Below are 19,682 nucleotides of genomic sequence, written 5' to 3'. Positions count from 1 at the left end.
GATAAGAGGTGTAGATGACGGATGGATGCTTTGTGTCCCTTAACTACACAACATTTTAGCCAATGCTAACTGTTGTTACCTGCCTTCCCTCTGTAGTCAGAAGCAGGTGTGATCATGTTGCTTCATTTGAGCTTCAGCTCTGCATCATTGATCTCCATAAAGCTCTGTGTTAAAGAAGACATCTGTCGCTGATCGCTTCATTATCTGCACCACTGTGAGACGAACTCTTCAGAGTCACAGCGTCATGACTGAAATCAAACTTCTGATTCTCCAACAGATGCAAATTAAACAAGCTAAAACAAAGTGAATGAAATTTACAATCACTGAGTTTTAATGAAAATGAACAGATTTTCTCCTTTGATTTCATTTTATAAAAAATACAAATGTTTTCCTCCACAGAGACAAACATTACAGCAATATGTTACAGGCCTGTCTTTAAAAGAACGGCAACGCTTTGTATCGTATAATCAGTTAGCTTAGCATGGTAGCAAATATGCAGAAGAGGTCGCCTTAAAGACTTTAATACTTTTAAATAGATTTGTAAATATACAAAAATGCAAACACTGTAAGCAAAACAGATTTGCAACAAAAACACAGCTATTATAGGAAATCACTGCAGACAAAATGTGGACGTTCATGCAAAAGCTTCAGAAGTCTTCGTCCAGCAGACCGACACAGAGCAAATAAGGCAAAGCAGTCCGGTGAGCAGCAAAGGAAGCGTGTACAAACTGTAAAACATGGCTTCCTTTGAGGGAAGTCAGTGGTGTCCATGCTCAGGTCTCTAAAGAATCCAGAGCCACATCACAAAAGTTCAAGTATCCCTTAAAGATCCCGCGGTCCATTTCAGACCAGGAAACACGGATCGTTAGGAGGTCTCTGTATCACAAACGGCGGCGCTTCATCGGTTTAAGAGTCGTCATCAGTTTTGATGACGTGGAAGAGGGTGACGTTAAATATGACCTGGTGTCCGTTATTCCAGGCGTACAGCGCTCTCTCTCTGGCGTTGTAGTCGAGCATGGAGATGTGAAAGTACTGGTTGTGGAAGGGGATGTCTATGTACTCGTAGGTGGACGTCTTGGTGGAGTAGGCGTAGTACACCTTTGCTCCGGACAGGTGAGAGTTGGTGATATAGAGCGTCCCACAGATCATAAAGGATTCCCCCGCGTTCCTTTTGGAGTACTCCGTGTTCCAAGTCTTCAGGACCTGCAGGGTGTCCGGGTCGATCTGAGAGATCACCACATTTCCAGCATTCTGATTGGTTGCGTACACGACCCACATCCCCAGCTCGTCGGCCATGACGTCGATGTCGGAGTATCCCCCCCACGTGTACGGGTACATGTTGTGGAAGCCGGCGAACTCTAAAGCTCTCTGTGCCAACACGCTGCCCGTCTCGAAGCTGTACTTCACGATGATGTTGCTCTGGTACTTGTTGTAGTAAAGAGATCCGTTGTAGACGATGTGATTGGTTCCCTCCCATTTAAAGGGGAGGCTGTAGGTCCTGGAGACCACTCCTGCTACAAAGTCGTCCATCGTCTTGTACTCACGCACAATCTTGCTGTTGGTGTAGCTGTCCATATACCAGACCTGCATCAGAGAGGAGGGAGAGGATGTGAAGAAGCAGCTGATGAACCGTATAACCATGTTCGTCACCAAAATACACTTATTCTAACAAATGATTAAAGTCCAAACCCAGAGAATGTTTTCATTGTAAGTTCACAAATAAAAATATTAAGATGTTGATGTATGACGACAGTAAACACTGCAGGTCACACGTCTTCCTCTAAATGTCTCTAACCCGATGTTTCCTGGCTGTTAGCACAGTTAGCAAGTTAGCTCAGTTATTCCCCAGATTTGGAGTTCGGAGCACCTTGGGTTCATGTTTACATGGCTTGCACAGCAGTCTTGAAACATCCGGTCAAAGACGTCTTAAAGCTCAAGGCATGGAAGAGCTGCCACAGAGCACCTCGACTGGAGACAGGTGAGAGCAGAAGCCGACCAGCAGCTTCCAGATGAACAGGGCTGGACTGCACCTGGAGCAGGTGAGCCTCCGGGTGGCCGGAGCCAAAACCAAGAAAACCACCTTGTTATGTTAAAAATCCTCCTCCTCCTTATATCATAGTGACTGTGTGCACTTACTGCACTCATGCAAAGCCAGGGTGATGCATTACATCGGACTATTAACCCCAGCCCCATTCTCCTCTTCAAACAGAACACAGACAACTTTGGAAACAGTGTCTGGAGTTGGACCTTAAAACTATAACTTTAAATAATGTATACGATTCTATGCAACAATAACACAGAACCCTCCCTTCTCTACATGTGGATATCTAAAGTAAAGCCCTCGATGATACCAGTGAGTCGGTCTGCAGCTATAAAGACATTCTGCCTACTTTGAAGACACAACATAAATATTGCACTGAGCACTGCAGAGAGCCCTCCCCTGCTGCCATAACTCACCCTGTTGTTCCTGGTCGCTGCCAGCGGATCAGTCATCCACGCCCCAAACCGGGTTCCAGATGTCTTTATTGTAACAGGTCCAGTGATTTTCATTAATTTCCCACACGCTGTTAATAGAGAAAAGCAGCGATAAGATGTGCTGTGGTGGTTTTTGTCTCTAACTAGATTTCTAAAGCCAATTTCATGCCTGTGCCACCACAGTGTTCGCCCTCTGTGCATACTAAGATAGCTGCTGGATTTGACTGGAAGCAAAGTGGTGCAACTGCAGTTTGCAGCTTTCTCAGGCTCAGACCAGAACATGTTTATACAGTCCTCACAGATCACCTCCAGTTATGAGCTGATTGTTTGGTAAACCAGCACAGACTTGGTTTTGGTCTTTAAATGCAGATATAAAGTAATGTAGTAACAGGACATCAAACATCACCTGCACCTTTCACACAAACTCTACGGTAGTCATGCAGCTTGCACATTAATAGCTTCCTCTAAATAAACGAGTAAACATATTTCCACTGTATTTTCTTAACTCTGTCTTCACTCTGTGGACTTTTTTAAGCTGCTGCCAACAAAATGATCGCACAGGAAAATAATTCAGTAAATGGTGAGCCAACGGAGCCAGACAACCTCCCTGTAGGATTAATGGATGCCTTGGCTGCAGATATTCTGTCGACTTCTCTGCCCATTATGAGGCAGTTAGGAACAGTGTGTTACTTTCAAAGGGTTTGAACATTTCAATGTTTGAATAAAGAAAGGCTCCAAATAAACCAAAAGGTCCAAAAGAAGAAGAACTAATGGTTTCTTCTCCTCCCTGACCTCCCCGGAGGTCGAGGTGAACACACATTGCACAAGAAAACAATCTTTGTGTGCGCTGTAACGACGGAACAGCAAAGTTAAGTTCTGCAACTGAAAGCCGTTTTGTCTGATGGTGATTTCTGACCGAAGGCGAAGCAAACCTCGCCTCATGTAACCCTCACATGTTTGACTGCATGACCATTTCTTCATGTTCCCATTGGTAAAACACAACCCGCAAATAATCGTCCTCCTGAGCTGTGTCTGATGAACTCTCCTGCTGCTTCCAGCTCCTTCAGGCTGACCAGTGCCCAGTGTGCTGAGCTGTTAGCTCGGATCGGTACCAGGATTTCTCTGATGGACACCAACTATCGGCGTTCTGTTTCAGCTGTGGAGCGCCTGTCCATCTGTCTCTCTGTCTGAGTGGCAGTTTCACTGTATCTAGCAAGTCACAGGTGGGCTGAGATCTGTCTCACTACAGCGCTATGAAGCCACAACAAACAGATGTTACTGAGATTTAATGACGATAAACAGGCTGAGAGGATGCTGAGAGAACTACATCAGGAGGCAGGTTAGTAAAGAGGCTGAGGTCATGCTCTGTCAGGTCTGTCTGTGAGACGACAAGAGCACTGCCTTAAAACGACTGTTTTTTGAATGGAGTTTGGCTCCATCATTTTGGATGCAATCTCAGGATGTTAGGAGAATCTCAGTGCACGTTTTGGCGGCTTCTTATTGCATCTTTAATATGACTTTGTTTGAAAATATGTTTTGCTTTTGGTCTCTGCACGTTTTACTTCTGAAACAAGGACCAGGAAGTCCTCCTACATTTATCTTATTTTCTTCTGTAGCGGCAAAAAAACAGCATTCAAGGACGATAAGAAGATGTGGCTGTGACAATTTAAGATATCAGTTAGGAATACTATTGTTAAGCAACTTGAGATAGCATTTTTTTTTGCAAGCAAAAAAACAGATGCAGTGTTCAGCACTTACTTAGTTTGCCCATGCAGCTGCGCAGCCGGCTGTCCAGTCTCAGGACGCGCTGGTAGAGCTCATCGTAGTCGTAGGCTCCCAGCTCCTCTTGGATGCTCGTCAGCACCGCAGACAGGTTCCTGATCTCCTCCTTAAACTGGGAGATGAGCGCAGCATCCATCTTGTACTGCTCCAGCACGGGGATCAACGGCTTCAGCTCATCCATCTTGTCCTTAAGCTCCTGCAGACGCGACAGTGACAGCAGCAGGAATGTTACACAGAGAGAAGTGGAAGGTGTGTGCGAAAGGTGTGACTGTCACAGACAAAGACTGCTGACAGAACGATGAGCTCTGATTCAGAACATGTTGAGTATTTACTATCAAAAGAAGTACTGCTAGTACTTATTGTGCTCCCTGCTAACAGGTTAGCCTTGGCAGTAACCAGACTGACCTTACACAGCATGAAGCACTAATGGAACTGTGTCCAATAACCCAATCATTTATCCGTCCATGCACATCCATTTAAACCCTTTATGCTTGTGAGAAACTCTGTTACTACTACTTCAGTTCATATTGAGATATTCAGATGTGTCGGCGGTCAGCCATCCTCCTTGGCGTGTTAATGAGGTTCTTCTCATGCTGGTGGAGGTTCCACGGTTGTTTTTCCGTCTCTTTCTGTTTCTTGCAACACACGAGAGGAATTCCTGCTCCCATACCAGCTGTCCTGTTTAAACCACACAGGGCAACTGCAGCAGCACAACAGCCTCTGAAACAACCAACACTGTTATCACAATCTGAGAGAGCTTCTGAATGTGTTGTAGTGTATTCTTTATTGTCATGCACACACAAAAGGTGCGCACACTGAAAAATAATTTATATTGGTACCTGAGCGTGTGTCAAGGACTCGCTCTGAATGAAGGGATCGATCTCTTTGTCAGATGCATAACAGAATAAAACAGTGGAATAATACATGCATGCTGAGTACTACTGTTGGGAGTCCTGGTGCTAACAGATATTAGATAGTTTTAGTTGCTGGATATTAGCCAACTCAAAATTGCGCTGGTACAAAAGAGTCTCAACTTTTTGGAAATCTTCTTTTTTTGCGTTCCTGCCGAGATTCTGACGATGAGATGAGCTGAGATCACGATGCAGCTAAAGAGAGAGACTCCACATTTACTGGGATGTTTCCAGGAACGCCCTCAGGAGCTACCACGACAACACGAGGTCAGAACCTCGTATGTGGCTGACCGCATCAGGTCAGTGTGTGTCACAAGGACTGTCATCATGAGGCCGATGATAACATGTTTGAAAGCAGGTGCGGATGTAGGTGAGCGGACAGCGGACGAGCAGCCCCGCCTACTTCCCGAACAAAGTATCCAGAGCCATATAGACAGAGAGTCGCGTCAGGGGAGGTCTAATATGCTCCATGATCCGCCATTGAGATGTCGCAACTCTCTCTCTCTACGGCTTTGAAAGTACCGTCACTCACTCAGTCACTCACTCAGTCACTCACTCAGTCACTCACTCAGTCACTCACTCAGTCACTCACTCAGTCACTCACTCAGTCACATACAGACCCGTGTGTAGGGCTGACCCCGGCAGTCAGCCAAAATATCTAACTAGGGCTAAAAGAATTCTTCTAAGCTCTTATCGACACCCACATAAACGATCCTCAGAACTAGAGCTGCACAATTAATCGAATATTAATCACAATCATGATTTTGGTTCCCACGATTAAATAACATATTGACGGTGATACTGACGTTTAAAATGCTCCGCCCGTAGAAAACTCTGCTGCACATCAAATGAAGCGCCTACCTTACAGCGGCAGTTTAAAGTGGAAACGACAAGAGTGAACAACAGAGACCGGTGTTTCGGTTTAGCGAGTGACGATGTTACGTCCGACTTCCAGCCGAATGCGTGTGTGGTTGTCGTGGTTACAGCAGCTGTTGAAAACAGGAAGAGAACACGGAGCTGTCGTCGTGAATGCCTCTTGTTGTTTTTCATTACGATCTCAAAATAAACTTCTCTGTTTCGTCTTTGAAGTGTTGTTTGTGCAAACGTGTCATGAAGGCGACTAACGCTCAGTCGCGTTTTGAACGCTGCTTGTTGTTATGCTCAAACAGGAAGAGAGCGAGTCACTCAATAATCCGAAACACTGGCCCCCTGAAACGGCTCGTCAGCGCTTGTTTGGAGGTATTTCAAAGCAAGAAACAATAATCAGCAGAGAGGTCATGAAACCTGCGTCTGCACCGCAAAGCAACACGACTAACTTGTTGAAGCAGCTGAAAGAACAAAGTGCAGCATGATGAGTGTGTGAAGGCCGAGAGGAAGAACGAGCTGCTCCCCGTCCTCCAGCGTCACGTCTGACATCCAGAACAGAGACGCTGTACAGAGACACCCTATAACTCCTAGAGACACTCTGACATTACCCATGATGCACCACATTCAGGTAAAGAACCTGATTTTAAGTCTTATTTTGATGCAGAATTTGTACATGAGCCTGAACGCAGCACAAAGTGGAAGGACAATAAAAAATAATCGTGCTGTACTCAGAACCTCTCAACTATTTATTGACTCATTGACTCACGTCATGTGTAGGCCATAATATGCACAATGAATAAATCAGTAAATTGATTTCAGTCCTTTGTAGTTGTTCTGACGCACGTGGACTGACGCTTCCTTCCTTCGTCCTGCTCCTCTTCATGATGCACAGCCTCATGGTGGCCCTGTTTTGTATTTGCCACCTGTCTTCTTACTTTTACTCAGATGCAATTATCTGGTGCTTAAGAGAAAACTGTGCGCTGAGTGCTACACCCTGAAGAAGTCTGTTTGTGCAGCTTAGCGTGGGTTGTTATTTGTTTGTAGCATGAATTGCCCATGCTTTTAGCTTTTCACCATGAAGCAGAGTGCATAAAGGCTTTTTACTTTTTGCTAGAAGAGTGCCTTCGGGTTTTTTTTCATTACTTTTTTATGTTCCCCACCACAGAGCACCTTCATCACACTTTCAAAGCACTCATGACTTTTTTCTTCAAACTCATTAGCCCCTCTCTGACTCTTATTTCTTCCAAACACACCCGGCCCTCCACAGATGTTTCTTCAACTACCAAATACAGTGAATTCAATCATTCTGTCAAGACACAAGTGTCAACACAAGGCACAAAATCACAACCACCAGCTTCACAATGATGTCCAAGCTGGAAATGTTTTGTTCTAAGAACATTCTGAGAATGTTCTGTGCGATGTTCTGGTAATGTTTTGAGCAGGAAGTTTTTATTTGGTCCCCAGAATGTTCCTTTAATAGCAGGAGAACGTTCTCTGAAAACATCTTCAGAACGTTGCAGTGAGAATGTTCAAATCACATTTCAGGAATGTTTTATAAATCACGTTCATTCTTAACAAGAACTTTATGTGAAATGATAAACATCCTTAAAAGCTTCTTTGAACATTAGATTAAAACGTTTTCTTTCTAACGTAATGAGAACTTGTAGGTGATGTTAGCCAGTTATGGGAAAGTTCCCTGCTCGCTGGGATATCTGCACCACTGCGTCACAGCCATCTAAAGAAGTTGTCCAGTGTTGACTTCAGAGGTATCGTTGCTGATGCTATAAACCACAAAACATCAGACAATATCCAGTCAACACTAAACTGTTCTCTTCAGACTAATACCTTTAATGTTGCACACTAACTGCTGCAATTAGAACTCTTGAATCACCAACTTCACCTTCCTAAGATCACTAAGAAGTTTGGATGGAAGCAAACCTCCTTTAGCTGAACAAGGACAAACAGAGATCACAGTTGTGGGTGGTAAAGCACAGAGACAGCTGGCCTGCATTACCTAGAGTCCATATCACTGGAAAGTACTGTCCAGGTTTAAAATCAAGGGAGTAACCATAGAAGTGAACTCATCTTAAAGGATTGTGTTGGCTCTATCACCCAGTATTCATTTGTCTGGACTGGTTCAATTACCTATTTATGGGTGAAAAACATCTCAGTCACTACTTATCTGACCTTCCAGCAAACAAGCTCTAACCAGGACCAGAAGATCAGACCACATAACTCATGTCTCTGGACACCCTCATTGGTTACCTGCTGCCCTCAGAGCACAAATTAAAACCCTTCTTCAGGTTTAAAAAGCACCTGCTGGTCTATCTCTAAAGTCCATGTCAGCTATTCAGTCAGTTTATAATCGCAGATCTCTTTTTAACAAGGTGGAAATCTCCTCCATGCACCGAGAGCACGGCTGTCACAGTCTGGTAGAAAGCATTTAGTATTTATGCACCTAAAAAATGTAACAGTGGATCTGCCCTCTGATCTTTGGACTTCCTCCTGTTCTTTAAAAAACAAACTGAAACCTTCGTATATGTACCTCTTTGTTTCTATGTGTGTGAGTGTGTACTGTCTCCGTTTGTTTGCACTCTTCAGCTGTTTTTAATGCTTTTATCTTAAGCACTCTGCTTTTGTATGAAACTGTGCTATACATATAAACTTGAGTGGGAGTGAAGCTGATTTAATAAAGTCGAAGAAATATGAAATTGAATTACACTTGAAAGCATGTTTATGTTGTATTTGTTAAATGAATGTTGCGATGTAACGTTTCAGGTAAATACAGAGAAAAATCCATTTTAAACTCGATTAAACTGAGCTACGGATAAACAAGGCTCTAATACCTGGAAGTTTCTGGCCATGATGGATTTCCTGTCATCCTCAATCTGTCTGAACTTGGTCCTCAGGCCCTTCATCTGGTTCTCCATCTTCATGACATATTGGAAATCCCTCTGAGTTCTCAGGTTCAGCACCTCAATCGACTGAGACATGTTCTGCACCTAGAATAAAACAAGCCACATTAAATAATCCCGTATAAACAGGGTTACCATTTGCACATGTTTTCATTTTAGCAGCACAGCACAGCTCAGTATAATGTAGTATGGTTAACTTTGGGAGTGAATAAATGATGCCTTTCTTTTCCCCTTCCTTCCTTTCACTGCAGCTAATTGAAAGGCACTTTGATGGGTTTTCCCCGGCGAGCCAGCGCGTGTGCCTGAATGTGAAAAAGGCTATTGTTGAAAAAGAACAAAGGAGGAAAAGCCGAGCAGCAGCACACCTCTGTTAAATGCACAAGAAAAAACATCTGCTATCAGTCGGAGTGTTACGATCTAAAAAGGACGCTTGAACTGACTTGTTCGTTATCATTCCCACCAGGAGAGTGGACATGCATGCTGCACTCCATACCACATGTATGTATTGTATGTACAATTGTCTGTAATCTTTATTACATTATATTATACAAAGTTTCTGAATTATTACAGCAGATATTATTGTATCTAAGTTTAAAACTCTGGTATTGTGACAACCCTACACTGTGGTGTCGTATATCCCCCGTTATATTTGCTCACCTTCTCGAGCAGCTGGCGGAGCTGTCTGCTCTTTGCATCTCTGGAGCACAGGCTCTGTTCTGGTGCCACCACCGTGCAGATACATCGCCCATCAGCATCCTGTGCCGAGCTGTACACCTGCCAGCCCTCCTTTGGACCGATCGTCTGCAAGTACAAACAAATGCAAATGTACACACACTGAGGTCATTGACTTTCATGTGAGACCGCTTCTCTTGGGAAAACTGTTACCTCGAATCATTTAGAGCATAGCAGCACGGACACTCTGCTGCACGTGTCCACTTTCACATTTAAAGGCGTACCCCAAGGTTCAACGTTGGGTCCCCTTTGTTTTAGTGTTAGCGTTAGCAACAATTTAGCAGTGAAATATATAAATGAATCTAAAGCTGTGATTAAACCTTTGCAAAATACAATTGCTTTGATACTGGATGTTTTTTAACTGGACACAGATCATTTGTTACTGAGATAATCAAACATTTGGGCATCTGGATAAAGTCTCATTTCAAGCACCTGAAATAATCATTACAAAAAGTGGAATGGAAAATTATGAGAGAAGGTTTTTTAGGAAGAAGAAGGGTCAGGGCTTCTCTCTGGATTATGAACATAATTTATTGGCTGTGTGGCTGTCTCCTCTCTAAAAGGCCTGGAGGCCGTCTGCCTGCATCCTGCACATTTATTACAGGCGATTACTTAATGTTGTAAAAGGCAGCTCATAAATGGATGTTGTTGGGAAACGTTGTATGGTTTTCTGTCATTGTTTAAAGGTATCTACAACCCAGTGTCTCTGTTGTCAAGGTCTCTGTCAGTATGTGAACTGCAAAAAATAATCTATTGTCATCTTTAGATATAAAAGACCTAAGGTATCCACACTGTGCCTCACTTCTATTGATCCTCTTACAATGTTACAATTTCATGTAGCACAGCTTTGTCCAGGCCACGCACAGAGTGTAAAGAAGCATCATCAACATGCTCAATATCAGCATCATTAATATCATCATCATCAGTAGCATCAGTATCATGAAGGTCAGAGGTGTTCATAAAGAGCTGGGTCTTTAGCTTCTTCTTAAAGGTGAAACTCTGCGGACCGAATGGAGTTTGGTAGCTCGTTCCACCACCGGGGGCGACAGAGGAGAAGAGTCTAGTTAGAGACTTAGGGCCCTGTTGTGATGGGAGTACCAGGCGCCTTTCATTGGCAGAGCGATGTGGGCGGGACCTGGATGAGGGCGTTCAGGTAGGCAGGAGACGTTTCTGTTGCTGTTTGTAAGCGAGCGACAGGGTTTGAATCTGATGCGAGCGGCAGCTGGGAGCCAGTGGAGGGATACGAGCAGTGGAGGGATACGAGCAGTGGAGGGACTGTAGACCAGTCATGCTGCTGCGTTCTTGATCATGCAGGCCTCCTGCATGCACAATGTTAAAATAACAAAAGGGGCCTTGAAACAAATTATCTTTAAACTATAGGTTAAGTTACGTGACAAGTTACGTGGCTGCTATGTCACTGAAATGCCAATACGACGTTCACAATCAAACGTTCTTCATTCCCATGAATAAAAATAAGACCTGAACTTTGAGTAACTTTTAGCAACTTCTTAGGACCTGTGGCCGTGCGCTCTTTAGAAATACAGAGATTAAGCTGACACTTCAATCATGCACAGACAAACCATCCTGCAGTCTCTTTGTATAAATATTAATGTACTTTTCCACCAAAGACTCTGCCGGTAAACCTCGGCATCCACTATAATCCCAGTGACATATCAGAAGAGAAGCAGGTACATTTGGATCAGGGGGGGTTTATGAACAAACAGAAGAGTTGAGGAGGATTTTATGAAAGTAAATAGTAGCTGGAGAAAAACAAAGAAACGAGGACAATGCTGACAGAGAACAAGAACGAGGACTTGACTGTCAATTAGAGGGAAACAGATAAAGGCAGAAAGTATGTACACAGGCAGAAATATCAGCACAGAGAAGTGCAAAGACAGCAAGCAGAAGATGGTGAGATGAGGGGAGGGATAAACAGGGAGAGCTTCGACGTGTAGTGACAGGAAACAAACAGCACGGTCCATCAAACGGCTCAATGATCGATTTAAAGTCACTTATGAGACATACATGTATGTAGAATAGTGGCTCTATACGAGCACTGGCTAACACGTCTGCCTGGATAAGGCCGCACTATGACTGTACAACCTTTCTCACTGTCGAGCCGTCAAACAAGCAGCTCGTCAGTGGCCCAGTGCTTCAAAGTTTGACACTGTAGGTTCCCCTGTAGACTCTTTAGCACACGGAGGGCTTTGCAGTCGAGTAGGCAGCATCAATATAGAACGGCCAGTTAGAGTTAAAAAAAAAAAAGACAGTTAGCAGTAATACATTTGCAACGTCTGGTTAGACTTTCAAAATAAAACAGTCAATAACCGATTTTAAATATGCAACACCTTTCTGCATGTTCTCCCCGGGCATGCGTGGGTTCTCTCCAGGTACTCTGGCTTCCTTCCACAGTCCAAAGACATGCTGGTTAGGTTCACTGGGGACTCTAAGGGTGCATTCAGACCTGACAGCTTTGCTCCGGACATTTTCTGACTTTAATCGGAAAAGTGTTTGTTAGGACAGGTGAGAACACAAACTCGAACTCTGGTGCGGATCAAACCACCGGATCATGGTTCGCAAGAAAAAATGGGACTCGGCCCGTTTCCACATGAACCACGGTCCGGTTCGATTCAGGTGAGAACATAAACCTTAAAGTAGGACCTGATACAGGAAGCAAACCAAAACACAATGCATTGTGGGATATCTTCACTGGCAGAGACAGACACGCAGCCAGGCAGCGAGATGAGTAGACGACAGACGTGGGGGAGCGACGAGGAGATAGAAATATTGGCTGACCAAACAGTTTCACAAATAGAACGCACGAGAACACGGAGGTGTTCAAAGTGTTCAGTGAAAAACGAAAGGAGAAAGAAACTGATCGATCTGTGGAACAGTGTCGGTTAAAAGTAAAAAAACAGACAACAAAACATTAAAGTCCGCAATCGTGTAGAGTGTGATGGAGGAGTGTGCTCTCTCTCTTCAGGGAGTTTTCCCACGTGGAAATTCTGACCAATCAGAGAACACAACCAAACTGGAGGCAAAATGTAACAATGTAACAAGTTGGCCTCTCGCCCAATGACAGCTGGGATAGGCTGCAGCCCCCGACGACCCTGAACAAGGTAAGTGGTGTCGATAACAGGCGGACGTCTGGCAGGAATTTCAAACTAAGGTGGTCAGTTCAGTAAACATGCAATAACTTGATGGACTTCTAACTGTTGGTAATAAAGAGGTTACACTGGGAAATCACATATTAGTTTGGTTACATTAACTTGGCAAGGTTAAGACAGAAGATCATGGTTTGGGTTATAATTAGTACCAACTAAAGCACGTACTTTAGTAACGTAGCTAACTGACATTACCTAACTGAAGAATAAGTCAAAGTTTAAAATGTGTTTCACAGGAGAACTGAATCCTGGTCTCCTCTTCGACTTCATCCATCCTCTGTAACGAGCAGACGTTTGTGCTCTTCAGACGTCACCTGACTTTAACAGCAGAAACAGTTAGCTAAAGGACAGTGTCCAGAAGTGACGCTCGAGGGGAACGCACAGCGTCATATGTTTAAGGGTGGGGTCTCCGACCAAGCCTCCATATATAACAAGTGAAGAACAAACTGGATTATATGATGCATGAAGAACAACATGTTTTATCTAAAGCAGTTTCTTAACTCTTTATTTTTCTTATTAAACTGAGCTGTTAATGAGGCAAGGACTCATTTTTCAGCCCTTTCCATCCCTCCCTGCCCGAGGAGGAGCTCAGACTCCAAGGCTGCGCTGGTTTCACAGAGCTGAGCACCAACGTCTGGTCATTAATCATCCTCACAAAACAGCATCCAGCCGCTCAAAGCTCTCCCCAGCCGCCCAGCAGAGTTCTGCTCTCTGCACAGGCGCCACACACAAACACAAACACGCATGAGTGGTTACATACTGTATGCACCGCGCGCACACACACACACACACACACACACACACACACACACACACACACGTTCCCTCTGTACTTCTTTTTCTTCTTCTTCTCTTTCTTTCAGGGTTTGACAAACGGCTTTTTAAAGACTGATGCAGAAGTCGTCGATGCTTCGCTGTGAATTTGCCAACAGACAACATTTAGTAACAGGACTCAGTATGTAGTAGAAAGAAGCTCTGGATGAGCTCCACCAGATGATCTCCACCAGATGAGCTCCACCAGATGAGCTCCACCAGAGAGCAAAGAACGTTAAAATCTACTGAATGTTGAATTCACAACAAAACCATGTAAGTCAGCCCAAACAGAAACATGTGACGCTCTCTGTCAGAGTTTCCTTTTAGAATGTGAATCACCGACGGGCTGTAAATGTTTATTTACTTACCTTTGCTGCTGTAATCACTTTGTGCGTAATGGACACTGGGCAGTGTGTATTAATTATCTCTGGGCATAATATCTGGCCCTATAACAGATGTACCTCTTTGCAGTGTGTTTGCGTGTATCAGGTAGAGCCAGCGTCACAGAGAGCAGACGGACTCTGGTTTGAGTTTTATGGCGTGTGCAGGGCTCGAGCTGAGAGCTACCAAATCCTCCCATTCAACAACAGACCTGCAACCACGTCTAGCTTTTCAATGTAATGTCTTTAACGTGTGTTTCATTGTATCTTGTTGTGTATTTTCTTACTTCTCTGTTACTAACCTCTCTGTTTAGGGACGCGTGTTGCAGACACTATAAACCCTACTTGCATTGGATGGCTGTTCTCAGGTTGGCTGTGTATACTGTATCTGTCCCTATCAGATGAAACGAAGCAGGTGAAGCAGACTTAGGAGGAGGAGGTGGTGAGCGTGTCCTCGTACATATAATAATGTAAAAGGAGAAGAAACACTTCAGCTCTGTAAACAACTCCATGTGACTGCATTTGAACGAATGCACTGATATTTAAGCGAGGAATGGGAGCCCTGCTGCGCATCCCCGTGTGTTTAACAAGCAGAGTTTAAATGTTTTGGGAACCTGCCTGTGACGCTGCATCTCACCATCTACATAATGCTCTTTTTAAAAAGCAGGGAAATACGGCACTGTTCACTTTAGACCAGGGTTCTGTTGGTCTGCGGGGCCGTCACCGTCTGCTGCCTCAGGATAGAAACACGCTACAAAATGCACCTGACCACACCTCATTTTAAGACCAACACATCCAGGGGCACACAGAAGTCAGTACCTATGAAGTCAGGGGCGGAGCACCACTCAGAGGACGTGTCCTCACTGCGCTGCATGATTATTAACTGCTCACTGTTGGATCATATTGTTGTAAATTCTGTTAAACTGCTTGTTGGATCATCGTTCTCTGACCCGCGCCGTCTCTGACCCGCGTCTCTCCCTCTAGTCGGATTGTGGGGAAAGTGGGGACGGGGCAAGAAAGTGATGTCAGTGGAAATTAGCGATGACTGCCGAGCTGCGGTCTGAGCTGCTTTGCTCCAGGGGTGAGACAAAGACCCTAATCTCACTTCCAGAGGATTCTAGAAGTTTCTTCTTTTGAAACAACTTCATGTACCATACTGACCTCCTACAGTCTTTAAGACAACACATCTGTATCTGTTCATCAAGTCTTTCTACAGTCTTTAAACACGACAGATCTTTATGATACAACACAATTCAAGAAGGACTGACGGCTGGTTTTAGTCTGTTAGCGTCTTCATGTTTTGACTCAGCTTTCTTTAGGATCACATGACTCTGTAACAGCATCACAGAACAGTATCACTGATAAAGGGCAGCATACTAACCGCACTGTGCCGTGTTTGTGATGTGCTGTCACACGGGGTTATCTAACACTGGCCTCTGTTATTGAATGATCTAACATAAGTGAGTGACTGATGGCCGATCGGAGCGTCCAGCAGCCTCTAATAATGACTCATCACGACTTTATTACTTTTATAGCTGCGCACAAGGTCAGCCGCACTTCTGCAGCCTGTTAATGTTGGACTTTTATGAGGGACCTGATTGAACTGTGAATTAGCTCTCAAAGTTTCCACGCCTCAGTGAAGCAGCAGTGACATTAACAGGAGTGTGTGATATGAGTGTATCTGTCATCGGGCCAGCAGAGAAGAAGCAGGGGAAGGATGGAGGTTATTAACATTATAGGACACAGAGTGCTCAGTTACAGGCATTAATATACAGTTTATTGTTCAGTCTTATGTGTCTGTTGTTTATTGCAGCGCTAGTTTACAGTAAGTGCTCGACTTTCCCGAATACTCCAGAAAGGAAGATTTTTTATGAGGTGATTTTAAAACCTATATTTCTGAAGTGGCTGTATGAGCCTTTACTGGCCCGTGTTCTGCTGTAAAGCTGCCTCTGCTGAGGCTGCTTGTATTCACATTGGGAGGAAGCTTTGATAGCATCGTTAGCAGCTCAGTGAGTCTGTTCTTTCAGAGGTTTGATCCACAGAAAAATATCTCCACAATGTTTGGATGGAGGGCCATGAGACATGTACAGCCCATAGATGATGAATCCCAATGACTCTCATTTTACCGCCATGGGATTATTTAATGACGACATGTAGCCGAACACAACAACTTTGTCTAGTGGGATGCATCATACACACCAACAGCAGCTGCTATTTGCTGTTAGGCCGCACACATAAACGTCTCAAACCTGTCCCATCACACCTGTCCCATCACACCTGTCCCATCCCAGCACGTGAAGCTGGGGAAACACGTCTCTGACTCCAGGACCTTCAGCACCGGCTCCCCTCAAGGCTGCGTTCTTTCCCCTCTGCTGTTCTCCCTGTACACCAACAGCTGCACCTCCAGTCATCAGCCGCAAGCTCCTGAAGCTTGCGGACGACACCACCCTCATTGGACTCATCTCTGGTGGGGACGAGTCTGCCTACAGGTGGGAGACTGACCAGCTGGTGACCTGGTGTGGTGACAACAACCTGGAGCTTAATGCTCTGAAGACAGTGGAGATGGTTGTGGACTTTAGAAAGACAGCAGCCACACCCGCCCCCATCAGCGACTCCACTATTTCAACTGTGGAGTCTTTCCACTTCCTGGGGACCATCATCAGCCAGGACCTCAGGTGGGAGCTGAACATCGGCTCCCTCATCAGAAAGGGACAGCAGAGGATGTACTTCCTGCGGCAGCTGAAGAAGTTCAACCTGCTAAAGACAATGATGGTGCACTTCTACACCGCCATCACTGAGTCCATTCTCACCTGCTCCATCACCGTCTGGTACGCTGCTGCTACTGCCAGGGACAAGGGCAGGCTGCAGCGTATCATCCGCTCTGCAGAGAGGGTGATCGGCTGCAATCTGCCATCTCTCCAGGACCTGTACACCTCCAGGACCCTCAGGCGTGCAGGTAAGGCCGACCCCTCTCACCCCGGTCACAGTCTCTTTGAGACCCCCCCCTCCGGCAAGAGGCTGCGCTCCATCAGGACCAAAACCTCCCGACACAGGAACAGTTTCTTCCCCTCTGCTGCCAGCCTTGTCAGCAAGGCCCCCACCCCACCCACCCCCCCACGTGACATGGACTCTCATCCAGCCCCTCAGTCACTCAACATACACGAATGTTTAATAGACTCTAATTCAGACTCTATGTGTTACATTCACGCACACTGGACTTTATATTTTAACTTGATGCTGTAAGCTCTTTGCACTCACTAATATCACCTGTACAGTTTTTAATCGCACCTGTTGTACATATTTGGTATTATACACATTGCTGTTTATACTTTTATTTGATCTATTAGAGGTAATTTAGAGTCACCTATGAACCTAACGAGCATGTCTTTGGACTGTGGGAGGAAGCCAGAGTAGATGCATGTATGTATGTAGTGTTTTTTAGATTTAAATGTGAAAGACTGTTTGTAAGCCAATAGATAGCACCGTGTTTGCTCCCAGCTGGCACGTTGAACAAATGAATAACTGACCATCACAGTCCTGGATTAGGACAAACTTCCAGAGACATGGAGCAGCTACGGAGCATATCATTAATGACAGGTTTCCTGCCTGATGAACGTGATCGAATCCATGTTCTGTTTGTTATTCTGCCAACATGCTTCACTTTGTCTGAAACACTCTGATCATTAACTTTGTCCTCATCAACCTTTGTGTGATTGAGAGAAGATGCAGGGGGCTGATGAAGCAGTGAGAGCGAATGAAAAGGTTAATGTGGTTAAGATCGAGTCAGTAGAGGATGTCGGGGAGAGTTAGCAGCTGTCATGTGATCTGAGTCACTTCCTGTTCCCACTCTGTGTCCGAGGGAAAATGATGCTCCTGAAAACACGGACGAATATCAGGTCTGCAGTTTCAATTAGAAGAAGCTTGTTTGGTCTCGACCTCTCAATCGTTTTCTGTCAGTGCTGCAAATGTTCACAAACATAAGATGATTTACACATTTAGAACATTCTGGTTAAATCACAGCACTTATAATGTAGTTTAAATACATGTTGCTGCTCTTGGTTTGACTCCAGAAAGATTCCTCTGCAGTGACTCACAGTGAGTCCTCGTTCTGAATGTGAGTGTGTGCTCTGTAAACGAATCTCCTCCCTGCAGAGAATAACTGAGGTCTGTTGATCTAATTTCTTCTGCCCGTCTCTTCACGACTGATTCTGTTTCTGAGCTGCAGTTTGAGTGTGGCAGTGTGAGGAGCTCTCAGGGGGACACCAGGGGGGAGAAAGTGGATCTAAAAATTAAAAGAGTGTCAGCTGCAGAGGCAGAAATCACTCAGTTATAAATACAGTCCTGATAAATACTGAGAGAGGACACAAACTCTGCACAGCATCAGCTGGGGCTACAGAGACGATGCAAATGATTCTAAGTGGACATTATTACTGTTTAAATTTAGGGTATCATGGCGCTGTGTCCTCGCAGTCACAGCAGGAGAATGAAGGTGTGAGGGGATACACATGAAATGAGCCAGACAATTTAGACGTGGCAATGTGCAAACTCTGCTCCCGAGAGTTCCCTGTGAAAGGTGGAAATATGTTTAGTCTGGTGGATTTACACATACCCCCTTTACCCACTGAAATTAGCACGTTAATGCAGGTTTTTCAGACCCTGGAAGACCCGCTTACAGATGCTGATTGTCTCTTTTCCCATTGCCAGTGAAGTATCCTCCTGTCGGTCTCTTTTCTGCTGCGTCACCGTCTGACGTCACAAACGCGCCGGAGACAGGGTTAGTAACCAGTGAAGATGTTACGGTGGTTAGGTCTTTATTGTATCTATAACTCATCAGTCTGTGTACCAAACTCAGCACAGACCAATTTAGAACGATGTTCAAGCGCTGCTCCGACGGAGACGGGCGGAGTTTGTAGCTGAGATGACGAGGAGTCGCAGAAGTTACCGACGGAGCATAGCATCGCGCCGGAAAGGGGGCGGAGATTTGACCTGGGTCTGAATGCCGATTGTAGCCTTTCCCACTGAGCAAAGAAGCCAGGTGTTAGCGGGTGTTAGTGGGTTTTTTGACCAGTGGGAATCATACAGACGTCTGAGGTCCACTGCCCCCTCCCTCCCCTGCAGCCACATCAGGAGCAGCTCAGGTGCCAGATGACATGAAAATGAAGTAAACAGTCGTTATGATCCTCAGGTTCCAGTGTGTTTGTTTCGTCTTTTTCTGTCATCTATCAATTAAATCCCCTGGGCAACGCCTCCAGACCGCCCACCTGCGGCAGTCATACAGTCTTAACCAGTCTTCCTCGTTTCTTCTGCCGTCTGTTCCCTCAGTGTCTCCCGCCCTGACGTTAACTGATAGTTAACTGGGATTAACTTCCATTAATTAATGTTGTCTTTTAATGAGGCACTAGACCAGTGTTTGTTTGGGGAACTGGGCGGATTAGTCTGTTTATTCATTTGAGATTCTGGTTCACATTAAGATCATTCCCTTTGTTACTGTCACACTAGTTTCTGGTGGCTGCTGCGGTTTATTTTGGTTTGAGCAGTAAAGATAAGTCAGTTATTTCATTACATTATGTTTTGTTCAGTCAGTGTGAAACAAAAGATTTGTTTGTTTTATGATTTAGCGCCACCTGCTGATCGGTTCTGTAG

General features: G+C 44.8%; 1 protein-coding gene across 1 annotated transcript in view; it reads right to left on the bottom strand.

The window, feature by feature from the left end:
* Window positions 1-329: 329 nt before the first annotated feature.
* The window catches only part of olfm3a (olfactomedin 3a), a 31,898-nt gene continuing 12,545 nt past the window's right edge, over window positions 330-19,682 (bottom strand). The window contains exons 2-6 of the mRNA XM_069667312.1: window positions 9,608-9,751; window positions 8,882-9,037; window positions 4,234-4,453; window positions 2,458-2,564; window positions 330-1,584 (exon numbers count right to left, since the gene is read on the bottom strand). Coding sequence (XP_069523413.1) covers window positions 907-1,584; window positions 2,458-2,564; window positions 4,234-4,453; window positions 8,882-9,037; window positions 9,608-9,751 — 1,305 coding nt within the window. The 3' untranslated portion in view covers window positions 330-906. The remainder of the gene's footprint in view (window positions 1,585-2,457; window positions 2,565-4,233; window positions 4,454-8,881; window positions 9,038-9,607; window positions 9,752-19,682) is intronic.

The sequence above is a fragment of the Semicossyphus pulcher genome, unplaced genomic scaffold (assembly GCF_022749685.1).
Source record: "Semicossyphus pulcher isolate SPU_LCO1_2020_fin unplaced genomic scaffold, fSemPul1.0.p SCAF_18, whole genome shotgun sequence".
NCBI classification, from domain to species: domain Eukaryota; kingdom Metazoa; phylum Chordata; class Actinopteri; order Labriformes; family Labridae; genus Semicossyphus; species Semicossyphus pulcher.
The sequence above is the reverse complement of the archived record's forward strand: the minus strand, read 5'-3'. Positions and strand labels throughout refer to the sequence as shown.